This window comes from Herpailurus yagouaroundi, unplaced genomic scaffold, assembly GCF_014898765.1.
Source record: "Herpailurus yagouaroundi ecotype Mexico unplaced genomic scaffold, PumYag 182, whole genome shotgun sequence".
NCBI classification, from domain to species: Eukaryota; Metazoa; Chordata; class Mammalia; order Carnivora; family Felidae; genus Herpailurus; species Herpailurus yagouaroundi.
The window spans coordinates 38080823-38096002 of NW_024412413.1; the positions used below are offsets into that span (position 1 = coordinate 38080823).

Consider the following 15180-nt stretch of genomic DNA (forward strand, 5'->3'; position numbering starts at 1 on the left):
CCCAGGGTCATGGGATCGAGCCCTGTGTTGGGTCTCTGTGGTGTACACAGAGAATGCTTAAGAGTCTCTCTCTCTCTCTCTCTCTCTCTCTCTCTCTCTCTCTCTGTCTCTCTCTCTCTGTCTCTCTGTGTCTGCCCTTCTTCCCCACTCACACACAATCTCTCTCTAAAATAATAAACAAACAAATACATAAATAAAAAAATAAATTTTCACTTCTTCACATAATGCCTTTAAATTATTTACTTTCTGATTCAACTACCATGGTGATAACTGGCAACTAAGTTTTTTAAAAGATTCAACAATGCAAGCTGGATATTTGGATGGCTCATCAGCAATCCACCACCAACCCAAAGACAGGCAACATATGGTCACTGTCATTCTGAGATTTGGAAGACCACATATTTGGAGCAGTGAGTCAAATGTAGGAGATCTCTGAAAGCTTTTAAAAAAGGATTGATAACTCTGAGATTTTCTCATTTGTTTAAATTTTAATAGTCGTTGTCACTGAAGTAGGAAAGTTATTTGTTTAGACGCTGCCAGCTCTGTTAGACCAAATGAAGAGGGGTACAAAGCATGTACACATACATACCCTCGCCCACCTCTCCTTCTATGAAGGCACACCTATAGTATGACATCCTCGATTTACCAAGGTGGTTCAGAGATTTCATGTCAAATGAGCACATAAAGAAAATGGGAAGAATTTTTCGTTATGAGATTTTTAACTTCCTTGAGAAACAGGACAAGAGTAGATGATAATGTAATGGATTTATTATGTACATACTGCCCAGTTATGGGATAATTCTCAGTTTTATCATTCTGCCATATTTATTTCACTTAGAAAATAAAATAGTATTGATTTTATTGAATTCTCCCAAACCCTACTTAACTCTTAGTTCTCTTCACCATCCCACTAGCCACCTAGTCTCAGTAACTAGCATTACTCAGAGGTTTTCATTTCCTGCATTAATTTTTTTTTGCCTATTGTGTATCCCTAAACAAGACAATATGGTTTTTCATAATTTTTCAGATTTCTCTTGCTATGTGTAAGAGAAAAATAATCATTTTTCACTTGCTTTTTAAACTCAGCATTATGTGTTTGAGATTTATCCATGCTAATATTGAAGTTCTGGTCAATTTCCACTTCTGAATATCCTGTTGAATTAATACACCACAATACATAATCTATTTTCTACTATGTTTTTACTACACATGTACTTACTTATATCTTGTTTTGTTTTGAAACAAACCTGCTAGAAACCTTCAAATGCATGGTTTATTGTTCACATTTCTGAGAGTTTCTCATTCTCATCCCTCCATATTAATAAAGCTTGATCATGGGACATCTTGAGTGCATAAATATCTATTACTACATATTTCCACTTTATTCTCTCCATAGTAGTGTAAAAACAGTTCTGCTGCTTTATATCCTTGCAAGCAAGTATCAGTTGGGTATTTTAACTTTTGTCTATGTGATGGGAATAAAGTGCCATTTCTCTGTTTCTTAGTGAGATTAAAGATCTTTTAATGTTTTGGACTACTCTTGTCTTCTCCATGAACTGACTGTCCATATCCTTTGCCCATTCGTCTATTGGATGGTGTGTTTTCTTATTGATTTGTAGAAGCTCTTTATATCCTCTACACTAATTGCTTAATGGTTATACATGCTGCAAATATCTTCTCTGAGTGAATCATTCATCATTTAACTTTGTTTATTCTTTTAGTGGGTGATTTTTCATTTTAATGTAGTAAATTTCATCAATATTTTCCTTAATGATTTGTGGTTTACACTTTAAAAGGTCATTTCCTACTAAAAATATATTAAAAGATTTTTTCATTTTCTTCTGAAGGTATTAAGTCTTTGCTTTACAATTTTAGAGCCTTGAATCCAGCTGAAATGTATTTTTGTGTATCGTATATGGTAGGGAACTCATTTTTCTCTACATATACAGCCAGCTGTTCCAGCACCAATTTATCTAAGGGTCTATCCTTCTTCCACTCGTTTGTTAAACCACGTCCTCTATAAATCAGGTTTCCATAGCAATGTGATCCGTTGTTCAATTTTATTAGTCTTGTTTGTTGATCTCTGCTTCTATACTCGTATCTTAAGTAGAAGAAAAAGAGATTCTTTGTTGTTATTTTTATCTCTTGCTCCCTCTCCTATGTTCGCCTTCTCTGTTCAATAAGTTTGTGGGTGATGTAGCTATCCCCCAACGATCCGATGCCACAATGATGGTCCAGAATTCTTAATACACAGTGATACTCAGGATATCATAGATCCAATTCTAGGACAGCAGGTGGGCAGTTTAGTTCAGTCTACAGCTGCTGGGCTATTCTCTGTTTCATTCAGACCTCTGTACCAAAGCTCGCTATAAGTCCTAGTCCCAGAAAACAACCTCTAACATCATTATCAATCTCCTTTCATGAGTGAAGTGTAACACTGCACCGCAAGTTCAAGCACTGAGCTGGCTCTGACTCCACAATCAAAGCTGCAGAATACCGAGTTTCTACTATGCTGTCAATGCCTGCTCTTACACCTAGCAAGCCTCTGGCTTCAGCCATGCTTACTACTTTGCAAATCTGTTCCATTTCTGATCCGCAGATATGTTTACTTTAATTTTGAGCTCATCTCTGATGCTCTGCTTTTTCTTTTTTGTATTATCTCTAATTAGAGTGCAATTGGGGGAAAAAAGGGCTGCATCGGAGCATGAGGTACTGTGATACTTTGAATGGAAGTACCAGAACTGAATTTTTTCTAACTTTATTAAGATTGAACTAGGAGAAGAACGTGGGGAAATAAATCAACATGACATGATGAAAAAGAGCAGTAAATTAGAAAGCAGACAATAATAATAGCTATGACAGTCTACGTTAAGAACTGTTCCAAGTGCTTTGCGTGGATCATATAGCTTTTATTTTATTATATTCTTGTGCTATTACTATATTTATATTCTGGAAGGAGGAGCGGGGGGAGAAGGGAGGGAGAAGAGAGGAGGAGAGAAGGGAAGGAGGGCAAAAAGAAAACAAATCAACAACAAAAAGAACAGAGACGCTATGTAAGATTGTTGAGGTCATACAACCAGTACATGGTAGACTTAAGCTCAGTGAGTCTAACTCCAGAGTAAGAATCTTAACTATATGACACTGCACTGCCTAGTCACAGCTTTGCTGCAGGGAGCTTTGCAATTCTGGGAACATTATTTCACCTTCACCTCTTTGTGACAAAGTTTTCTCAATTGTGAAATGAGGTAACTATCCTAGATGACTTCTAATCTGTTTTTCTAACTTCTACTCGTCTATGATAAAATGAATTTATAGTTCTGCTTAGTACCCTGTTTCAGAGCATCTTTTGAAATTTGCTTTGGGAGTGTAAATTTCTGGCAGATCTCCACATTTTTTTTATGTGTTGATTTTTTAAATATTTATTTATTTATTTAGAGAGGGGGAGGGGCAGAAGGTGAGCAAGCAAGAGAGAAAGAGAGAGAGACAGAGAGACAGAGAGAGAATCCCAAGCAGGCTCCACTGAGGCTGATGTGGGGCTTGAGGCCACAAACTGTTAGATCATGACCTGAGCTAATATCAATCAGACACTCAACCAACCCCAGCCACCCAGGCACCCCTCCAAATTTACTTGTTTAAAAAAAAATGTTCATTTATTTTTGAGAGAGAGAGTGTGTGTGTGAGCAGGGGAGGGGCAGAGACAGGGGGACAGAGGATCCAAAGTAGGCTCTGCGCTGACCACAAACAGCCCAGTGTGGGGCTCAAACTCACAAAACTAGAGACAATGACCTGAGCCAAAGTCAGAAGCTTAACCAACTGAGCCACCTAGCCCCCTCCCCCAAATTTACTTTAAAACAATATTTAATGAGATTTGTGATACATTTTAAAAATACAATCGCATCATTTGGAATGTCCTGTAAGAGAAGAGAGAGGCTAAGTTCTGCAGATATATCACGAGCCTGCAGTCATAATACCTAGTGAGCGTCAGTGCAGTAAATAAGTATGAAAAGTCTTAAACATAAATAAAAAAATTAAAGATACAGTTGTGTGAAAAGACTTGAGTCCTGGTCTTTATTCTGTCTCTAACCCAAACCCAACTTTTTTGGACTTCGGTTTCCTTGTTTTTAAAATCAGAGAGTTAGATTTTTGACGTCCCTTCTGTTTCTAACAGTTCCTTAGTTCACAAGGGAGGATCCATTAAAGTTCAGTGAAGGTATTATCTGAATTGACTCGGGGGACCTGGGTGGCTCCGTCGGTGAGGCGTCCAACTTCAGCTCAGAACGTGATCTCACAGTTTGTGGGTTCGAGCCCCATGTCGGGCTCTGTGCTGACAGCTCAGAGCCTGGAGACTGCTTCAGATTTTGTGTCTCCCTCTCTCTCTCTGCCCCTCCCCTGCTCATTCTCTCTCTTGCTCTCAAAAGTAAACATTAAAAAAAAAAAAAAGAATGTGGGCCCCTGTCAGATTGCCTGAGTTAATTTCTTTCTAAAGGTTTCTTAAACTTTCTGGTCCTAATATTACTCATTCGTAAAATGAGGATAATTACAATTCTTCCTTATTGTGGTGACTGAATGAGAGAAACTTAAATTGCTTATACCTGGCACGTAGTTGGTAATCAGTAAATGTTTGAATTTATTAATAGTAATTTGAATAATTGAGGGTGTTTTCACAGTCTGCATCATTAAACATCTATTAAAACCTACGTGCACACCATCCTGAATAGCATAGGTGCCTGAAGACAGAAGGGCATCATCAGGGGGGACTTATTGCAATTTTCCTTACACTAAGATCTCATATGCCATATTAGTATTAGTTTGAAAAAAGGCATTTGGTGCTGTTCAATATTGTATATATCAGGAAAATTGGAAAAGGTTCCCGCCTTCACAGTAATGGATAACCTTCAAAACTCATGTACAAATGCGAAAAGAAGATGGTTTAGCAAATGAGAGACCTTAGCTTCCAGGATACACAACTTCCCCCCCTGCAATCAGAATGCATTTGTTAGTAAAGACACAGTGCAAGATACCACAATCACTGTTTCTTCAAAACTCCCTGAAACTGTCTAAGACATAGAGACTATACACAGCCTATGACGTTAATACCAAAATCTACTTTTCTATCCTTTTGGCTGCAATGGAGGAAACAAAATTGAAATGTAGTAAATGAAGGAACAAATAGAAGGTGAGTGGAAATATTACAATGGAAGGTTCATTTTATGAACACTTTTATTTTAATGAGTATATTGTTTAGGCTACAGGTGCAATTTTATGTAAATCCAGACCTGAGTTTTCATAAAATAAAAAAAAAGAAAATAGGACAAGAATGAAAAACAAAGTCACTGACTGCCCACACTGAGAGCTTCTTCCTTACACCTGCAGCGTATGATATCTATTTTAACTCCTTCTTTGGGTTATAACAACATACAATTCATAACATTTGATGCTTAACTTAAAAATTTCGAAACAATAATTCAAACCCGTTTTTTCTGGCTTGAAGAAATTACAAAATCCTTCTTTTAGTTTATGATAGCAGTGACCAATTTCAAAGAGGTTCAATAAGAATTGATGTTGGAAACTGCCTTGCAGATACAAATTGCTATAATTATCTTCAAATATACATATCATTAAACTAAAATTGATGTCAATAAACCAACAAAAAATATTTAAACTATTCAGAGCATATTATTATAAAACAACAGAAAAATAATTTCCTTCACTCTTTCAACAACAGTAATTTGGACTATAATTTTCGCGTTTTATCTGTACATATGAAATCGAATAATATTTTCCCTCTATTTACACTATTATTCTATTTTCAAAGGATCGTTAGATGCTATTATACATGTACAAATGCATGTTAAGTCATGGTCTGCATTTTACTTTAAGGGAAATACAAGAAAAACAGTTTAAAAAAAGAGAAATATTTTGGTAAGATCTGAACTGAAATAAACACAATACGGTATTAAAAATATTCCCGGGTATAGTTAAAATTCTAACTAATTCAAAGCTATGTTTAGAACAGTCATTCTTAATAACATGCAGAATCTTTTGGCTCTTTCCATCGAGGTATCGCAGTGCCAAAAAAATGTATAATGTTCAGTTATTCATTCTGATGGCAGTTTTTAATGTAATTTGCCCCGCGCATCCCAAGTTCACCTTGTCAGAGAGTACCGCTTCCCCAAGGCTGCCCCAGGGTCCTGTTGACGGATGGCTCTAATTGCAGTCGGCGCTGTAAACAAGGCAGCTACTCCATGCTCCGCGAGCACACGGAAATAAGCGCCAGCATCTGGTGTTCCCACAGGCTTTCCCTGCGATGAGATTCATTTAAAATGTCACCGGGTAAAATGTCTCCTACTTCACTGACAGTTCAATGCTTATACACATAACACAGCAATGTTAATAAAATGGGGTTCTCGACAGATCTGAGTTTTAAAATGTCCCCATACTCTACAATAAATACATAAAAAAACAAACGCACGCCCAGGCTTCAGAGGGGCCATTTGCTCCCTTACATCATCCTAAAAGCTTTTCAAATTGCACTGTTTTCCTTTTTCAAGTTTTGAACGATAAAGGATAGGGTGTATATATCACATTCAAATTAATAACATAAAACAGCCTTCTGTTTTCCAAGAAATTCAAGACATTGTTTTGTGTGGTAGGACTAAAGGAGAAATATGATTGCTACGAATTTCTAACTTTGATGTTTTTTTTTTCATAATCACTTCTAAAAGTGACAATAACAATTCTCTAAATTTTTGAGAACAGAGAAAAATATGGAATCACAGTAATTTCTGCATAATAACCTTTACAATTAAATGCCTCACTCCAAGGAAAGCAACTTCTATGACTTAAAAATTCAGTAAGGTATCTCCAGATGTATGCTTTCCATAGCTTCAACATGACATTTCACATGTGCAGTGAAAACTCTGTGAATAAAAATCTAACAATTTTTATACAATACGTAATCAAAGGGACACAAAGCATTTTTATTACTGATGTTTCCACAAAGTGGAAAATGAGCATAGCATAAATCAGTGATTCTGCAAAACTTCTGTTACATAAAATCAATGTTGGCCCAGCCATATCCCCTCATTCCTCAATCCATTCTCATCACTGCTACTTTTTCCTTTGATTCTAAGGCAAGGTGCCTGGAATGTTAATATATGTTATATGAAAAAATACGTATTATAGGTATGTAATATATATTTCACAATCAAATCATTTTGGGAGGGGTTGGGTAAGAAAAAGAAAACAGGTTTCTTACTTTGGACCATTACTTGAAGATTTAAAAGTGTTAAAGAAAATCAAGAATTCCCAAAAGAGGAATTACTATATGTAATATTTCACAATCAAATCCTTTTAGAAGGGGTTGGGATAAAAAAAGGAAAGCAGGTTTCTTATTTTGGACCATTTCTTGGAAAATTCGATGTTAAAGAACATCAGGAATTCCCTAAAGAGAGTTACCATATGTAATATTTCCTAAACTTCTCTGCCCACATCCCCTATATGAACATCTCATAGATCTTATATTCTAGAGAACACACTTGGGAAACACTGATGAAGTAAAAAGAGGAAAGAAGTTGCTAGTAGCACACTTAGTGCTCTCCTCAAACACAGAATAAATGAGTGGATGATAATAAGAGGCCAATCATAGCTGTCTAGTAATTTAGATTCAGTATCTACTTCTGACTGGATCTTTGATAGGGCCTTACTTAGTTTGTACTTTCCTCTTTTTAATGGTTACCCTTAATATTCTTTAAATGTAATTTTATTTTCTTTTTGAAAAATATAACCCCTTTCTTATATTCTGTTGCTTTTTCTCTTGCTCTTTTAATACCAAAGACTGTATTTATTGTAACTAGAAGTTCACTTTTATTATCACAACTATCCCAAACTTTTGATTTCAGTTTATTCCATTACCACCTCATACAGGTCATGAGGTTGATACGGTATGGAAAGCGGCCAGATACAATTTGGCAACTCATGTACATAACTTGACTCACACATTTTGAAGCCTTGAGCACATCAGTCTAAAATGAATCAGCAAAGTTATTCTTTTGAAGCAAGAGAGGTAAACATTTGACTTTTACTTTTTTCGATCTGTCTTAAGCACTGATCAGTCCCTGGTGTACTAGATTGTGACTTTGGAAATCTGATCTTATCCACATAAAAAGTATTTATTAACTGATCATGTGCAATTGACTTTCCCTATCAATGTTGCCATTTTCTTGCCCATTAAATAAGAATAAATCACTTTTCCAATATTTCCTCGTTAAAAGCATTGAGATAATATTTTACAGTAGTTTGACCTCTACTGAAGAAAGATATTTTACAGCCAATTGAAGTTGAATTTCATTACAATTCCAGTGTCATGGGACAAAGACAATATACCCACAAAAGGGTGATATTAGTGTCATAACAAAATACTATACCATAATGACTTTCACATATTTTACAATGCCTTCAATTAATTGTGTCTAATGATAATGACAGCTTAAACATTAGAAATATTAGTTAAAAACTGTACCATATTTTTATAAATACATAATTGCTGCTGCAATTCTGACCTGCACCAAATAAATTTCCATCAGTATTCTATTTATTGAGAATAAAAATCATGATAACGTAGCATTACTGTTAAAATACTAAAGGAAGTGATGTATAAAACCTCACCATATTCCTTTGTAAGTTAGCTGAGCTCAGAAAGGTTCAGATTTTTCCATTTTATTTTCCATTCTCACAGGATCATTCAATGCTATGATATGTTTTACTATTTTAGAATTAAGTGACTCAATAGCTTAGTGGTTTTATGGAAAACTCTTCTCCCCTGGCCTCCTGCACACACACAAGCTTGTGTAAATACACACACGTGCATGCACACACAGGCAATATAATCCCTTTATAGTACTTTGTAAATTTAATCAATAACATGCTAACCACTCTAAGTTACCTAGAGAAAAGGACCCTGATTCCAGAACTTGCATATTCAGTGAGAAGCAACAGCCCAAACAATTGAAAAGTAGGAAGATCCTAAGAATATGGAGATTTTTAACAAACAACATATACACCAAAAACAGTAATGCAGCTAAAAGGTAACAATAACTTAAAAACTCTTCAAAACTCAAATACATTGATGTAATTTACCCTTTGCTTTTATTTCCTTCCCCCAAACTAAGGGGTAAAGTGTTTATTGCCACCCAGAACACGAAAGCAGAAAGCGATCCCTACAACGGCGAAGCAGAGATTCTAAGCTTTCAGCTATTATAATCGTGAATTTTTAATATCAGAGATTTATAAAACACTAACTGCTAATATTTATAATGCGGTTAGTGATGGTACGAAGCATAGAATCCAAGCAGATAAATACCTTAAGATTAAGTTGCACGTACAAATTTCTACCACTTATGATTCATTGTGTTAGTTTTAAGGAACCATAAATGATAGACCCTGAGCTAGAAAACCAGGTAATATCTCAACTTTTCCCATAATCCCTACTGAGGTTAAGTTTCAGCACAGGAAAGTAGTGAAAGACAGCAACTTAACAAAACAAAGATGAGCTTAAACACTAGACCTAGATCTTTGAGCAAAATAATATTTGTTTTATTAATCCTATGATTTCAGTTTACCCAAGGCTTGGTGTCAGGGCTACGTGCAGTTTCTCAGACTTTGACATACACATTTTTGAGTCAACTGTAGTCTTTGCCTCCTTTTGTGGCTGGATTAGAAACACACCTGGTACCTTTTTGAACGCCGCTTCTGAGAATATCACCAAAGGCATGTTTGCACTGCGGTTCTAAGGCGAAGACAACGACATCCCTTTTAGAAGAGTCTTGAATTTAATTTCAGCAGACAGGTGCAGCAGTGTTGGCTTGTTTATTTTGGAAGTGTGATGAAACTGGCAATAGCATGTGTTGAATTCCTACTATATGCCTTGTGCCTTTACCAAGAGATGAAAGTTTAGGCATGCAACATCTAAACTTGAGACTTATTAAAACATAAGCAGTTCTCCAGGATATAATATTTAGTGAGAGAAAGGTAAAATGCAGAATAGGGCACATATCATTTCTACAATGTCATCTGTATGAAAATAAAGGAGGGGGCATTGCTTATACAATAACGAACCATTATACACATAAGATTGCTTCCAAGTCAGAGAAATTGAACAGCTGGGAACGGGGGACAGTGAGATTTGCACTCTTTACCCTTTTGTGGGTTTTGAAATATGAACCAAATGAGTGTACAAGCTTTTAAAAAATGGGCTTTTTCTTCCCCAAAGTCCCTCTCTCAATAGCTCACATTATCTTGTTCCAATTTTGAAAACATTACCGCTGTTTTAAAGCCATACGGGATAACTGCACTATGCCTTAAAACCTTCAGATCTATGATTTTGTGTTACTATAGCAGATTCCTTTTTAAGGAGTAAAAACTTACTTATAAATACAATCTGATAACTAAGAATTTATATCAACTGACTTGGCTGATTGTTTGCTAGAGGTTTCCCATAATTCCATGGGCCTCACCTGTAGGGATATGCTGCCACCTAGCTCTCCTTTATCTTATCCATATCACCGGCTAATTTTACTCTAATCCATTGATTGTCAACCCTAAATGTACATGAGAATTGCTTGGGATGCTTTTGAAAGGTACCAGTGTCTGTTCCCCACTCCCAGAGGTTCTGATCTAATTGGCCTTAATTTGGGTCTAGCATTGTTGTTTCACGTGTCCCCTAAGTAATTCTAATCTACAGCGAGGGTTGAGAACCAATGCATAGTCCTTATATATGAGGCATTACCTGAGGCTAGGACATTATCCAGTACCCACCTGTCTGGTTACCTTAGGGGATGAGCCTAGAACTTAAGATTAGCCTTTGCTGGGTTTTTTTTCCCCCTGTTATTGGGGAGAATTGCTTCATCCTTTGTCTTGTTCTATAAACTAGATTCCAGATTGTACATACATATTAAGATTTATAGGCTGTCACACCCTGAATACACTTATCCTTTTTCCTAAGATGGAAAGAATAGCCCCAGGCCAGCAGCTCCTGTGTTGCCCAGATACTTCTGAAAGCTAAGTTTTCGTTTGAGGGTTTTGTTTTGTTGTATCACTGCTTGAAATGATTATGTCTTAATCTTTTAGATGAAGGGTTTCTGACCAGACTTCAGGGAAGTTTATGACTGTTCTGATTTTTTTTAATGTGTATATGTTTGTTTTCCTAGGGAGATTAGTCAATATGATCAGATCCTGAAAAGGAGTCCATAACCAAAAGGTTTCTAGGCCTATGAGAGCCTCCCCAACACAAGAATCTCTTCAAAGATTTTCTGTCTAGCTCTGAGGAACAGCTTGGCATCCACATTGGTAAGGAGGAGTTATACTGTTACTATTTGCAGATGACATGATACTATCCATACTTATACACACTCCACCAATAAACTACTAGTAGTAATAAATGAATTCAGTAAAGTTGTAGGATACATAAGTAATAACTAGAAATAGATGGCATTTCTATACACTAATAACAAAGTAGCAGAAAGAGAAACAAAGAAAACAATTCCATTTACAATGGCACCAAAACCATAAAAGCATAAAAGCCTAAAACCATAAAACTGGAAACCATAAAACAGATGAGAGAAATTGAAGATGCCATGATATATACTTTAAATATCCTACAATTTTGTTCATTATACCTCAATAAAGCTGAAATTAAAAAAAAAAAAAAAAAAAGATCTACGCTCTGGTTCGGTTCTTCTCCTGCCTTCTCCCACACATCTGAGAGAGTTAACCATCTGGGACCTTGTGATGAGGCTACCCTCCAATGAATAAGCCATTGCTTCCACCCCAGTCATAAGAGTCCATCTGTCCCACTAAAAAGATGCTTACTTCTGAAAGTATTAATGCCAAGTAAATGAAGCAGAGCACTGGAATTGGTCATTCTGCAGACCCAGTGCTGAGCTAATTAGGGACTCTGACATATTTACCACTCTCGGCAGTCACTAAGAGCATTTATCACTAGGATAGCTGGTAGCTCATGGCTTCTAACAGGACTGCTTTCGCCTCTGAATTCCTCCATGCTGATGAGCGATCACTACTATCTGTAGAAGAGGGACAAATTAAGGTTTTCTTTACTCATAGTGAGTAGTTAGACTTTGCTATAAGCAGAGAAATTAAATGGCTTCTTGCTTTTATTACGCTAACAGATTTCTGCCCAGGAAGGGAAGTGTGGCTATTCCGTACATACAATGCAGTTCAACCTGAGGTCCTACAAACCCCAGCTACTCCATACCATCCAATAATTTACCTAAGATAACCTTCAAACATTCTCACATTCCCCCCATGTTTAAAAACAAAACAAACATGCAAACCTTCCTATGGAAGTGCCGTCATAAGGGTGACTAATAAAACCCTAATTCCAAAAACTCTCTTCATCTATTGTCCTAGCAGACCTTTTTCTGAAGCAGTTGGCACTGATGATCCCCCACCTTCTGGAAAACCTCCCTTCCACCTCAGGATACCGGTTTTCTGGTCCTCCCACTGCCTAATTTTTCATTCTCAGTTTATATAGCTTCCCTTTCTTAATCTTTACCTCTGAGTATTTTAATCACCTTAGGAACTTGAATTATTAACTCTTCTATGTCTCTAATTCTGAACATTTTTCTGAGTTTCCCAATATCATACAAATGTCTGCGTCGTAGGTTTAAAATCAACATTACCAAAACTAAAAATACTCTTTCCTGCTCCACAATAGCTGTAACTCAGTTGGCAGCTCAGTTGGCAGCTCAGTTGGCAACCACCATCACATTGGCTATCTTAGCTGAAAACGTCAGAGTTATTTTCAACTTCTTGAGCTCAATCTTACAATATCCACCTGACACCCTAATATCCTGCCTTTGCCTTTAAAGATCACTGATACCCCGGTTCTGGTCACTAGCTGGTATTATTCAGTAATTTCCCAATTGTTCATCTCTAAATTATGGCCAGAGGGCACTGTTTTTGGAGCCAGAGAACCCTGTTTCAAATCCCAATTCTGTCACTCATGTGCCACTAGTAAAATTATTTAATGTCTCTGATCCTTGGTTTCTAGAGCTGTAAATAGGGACTCAAAATATTTATCCTATGGATGTGTGGATAAAATAGTTAAGGCTATGTACATAAAGCGCTTAGTAGAGTTCTTATCAGGCAACACCCGATCAACAGTACCTATTATTATTACTGGCAGTGTTTCATCCACAAAGCTTTCCCTATCTACTTTAATCCTAAACTTCCCTTAAGAGACCAGTAGACAGATTTTGAGCCTGGTGGGAATGCAAGCCGCCATTTTACAACGTATGTAACCTAAGGCAACTTATTTAATTTCTTTGATCCTTATTTAGTTCTATCATCAAAACTGCATCAAAAGAAGTACAAAAATTAAATGTAGACTATTTACCATAGGCAATGGCTCAATGTAATTTCTGGAAAAAAGTTTTATATCTTCTACACTGTGTAAGAAATTTCTTAGGTAGTGTCTTGGTTTGTTTGCTTTCTGTCCTTTACATTAATCTTACTTTTTTTTCTTTTTTAATATAGTGTCAGTGTGTTCAGAGCAAGGAGTGTGTATGATACTTATTCTGTTTCCCTCTCAACCCCTAGAAGATACTGAGCTCACAACAAGCACCAATAAATATTGTTGATGGAGTCATGACAATAGCTGCACTTCCTTATTCCAACATAAAACACAGGCACACAGAGAGAAAAATAAACTCCGGAATAAGTATCTTTGAACCACTAGCCATGTGAGAAATCTAAAAGATGCTGGCATCAGCTTTGCAATCTTTTCCAATTGAGAAGATCAAATTATACAGCCTGAATTAGAGTAATAACTGTGTCATCATTTTTCTCATTTGATACATACATAAAAATACATTGCTGTTATACTAGATTAAAAAAGAAGAAAGAAGGAAATCATTTTCCATTCGATAAGGGGGTAGGACGACTCTGATGAGTGCCTTTGAGGGTACTAGTTAACAACATCACGGCTACTAGTCATAAAAGGAAGCAACGTATCCCTGTGCTTGGAGGAAGCAAATCTCTGTCCTGAAAACAACTGATAATCAAATTAGAGAAAACAGGTTAACACGTAAAATGCAAAATTCTTGCAAAAAGAAGGTAACTCTATACATGCAAGCAATTACATGTTTAAAATGAAGCCTTGAAGGAGATAAGAATTCAGAAGGTCCACGTGTGGAACATACATCATAGGATGTCTTCGCGGAGATTATAGGCCCAGTGCAGTACAGAAGTAGGTGACATGTGCATTGAAGGTGCGCTGTGGATGATCTAACAAATGTTAAATACAAAAATAATTTTAAAATATTTAAAGTAGTATCCTCAATACTCTCAAACATGAGATTTCACATAGGAAAATGGCTACAAGTTTTGATCCATGTATATAAAGTAATAATAATTATGTGTAAAATATGTGTGTGGCCATATTTTACTATACACACACATATTGTGATATTTCTTTGCAGCTTTCAAACTAATTTCATATACATTATCTTATCTGATTCCCATGCAAATAAAGGAAAGTGTAGAGCTCATTTTCACACTAATCATTCTATGAAGAAAGAATAGATAGTATCTAAACTCTTCCTTCTTCCTATGAATTCAGGAAAAGAGCACTCAGTAAGAAATTATCAAGCTGAATATTCTGAATTCTTTAAAGATACATATAGCTTATAAACCAGCAATGATAAAGCCCACCAAAAAATAGAAGAGAAAGATTATACATGTTTGGATAATGGTAAGCCATTAAATGTACTGGTTTATTCACAGATAAAAGGCATCAAGGCTACTCTTCTTTCACTCCTGGTTCAACTCTGAAAGGACAGATACTTGAGGGGACAGATCACTGGATTATTTTCCATATATGCTACTCATTCTTCAAAATCGGTACTAGCAGAATCAACACATCCTTGTGTGCTGATTCCTCTGCCTGGCTCTTAGAAGAAAGTTAATGGGCTCCAAAGGGAGCTGCCTTTAGTGCTCTGATGACTGCTGCAGAGTTAGGAGGATAGACTTTGAAGGAAGAAATGTGGAGCACCTGAATATTCAAGCATTACAATGACTGGATTGCATGGGAATGAACGGTTGGTGTTTATATTGTAGAATTTATTCTGGCAAAGAATAGATTCATATGTTTGGATAATGACA

General features: G+C 36.3%; 1 protein-coding gene across 1 annotated transcript in view; it reads right to left on the minus strand.

Moving 5' to 3' along the window:
* ACSS3 (acyl-CoA synthetase short chain family member 3) overlaps positions 1 to 15180 on the minus strand; it is a 154805-nt gene that overhangs the window by 55981 nt on the left and 83644 nt on the right. Inside the window, exon 8 of the mRNA XM_040491334.1 lies at positions 6151 to 6302. Within this exon, the coding sequence (XP_040347268.1) occupies positions 6151 to 6302 (152 nt within the window). The remainder of the gene's footprint in view (positions 1 to 6150; positions 6303 to 15180) is intronic.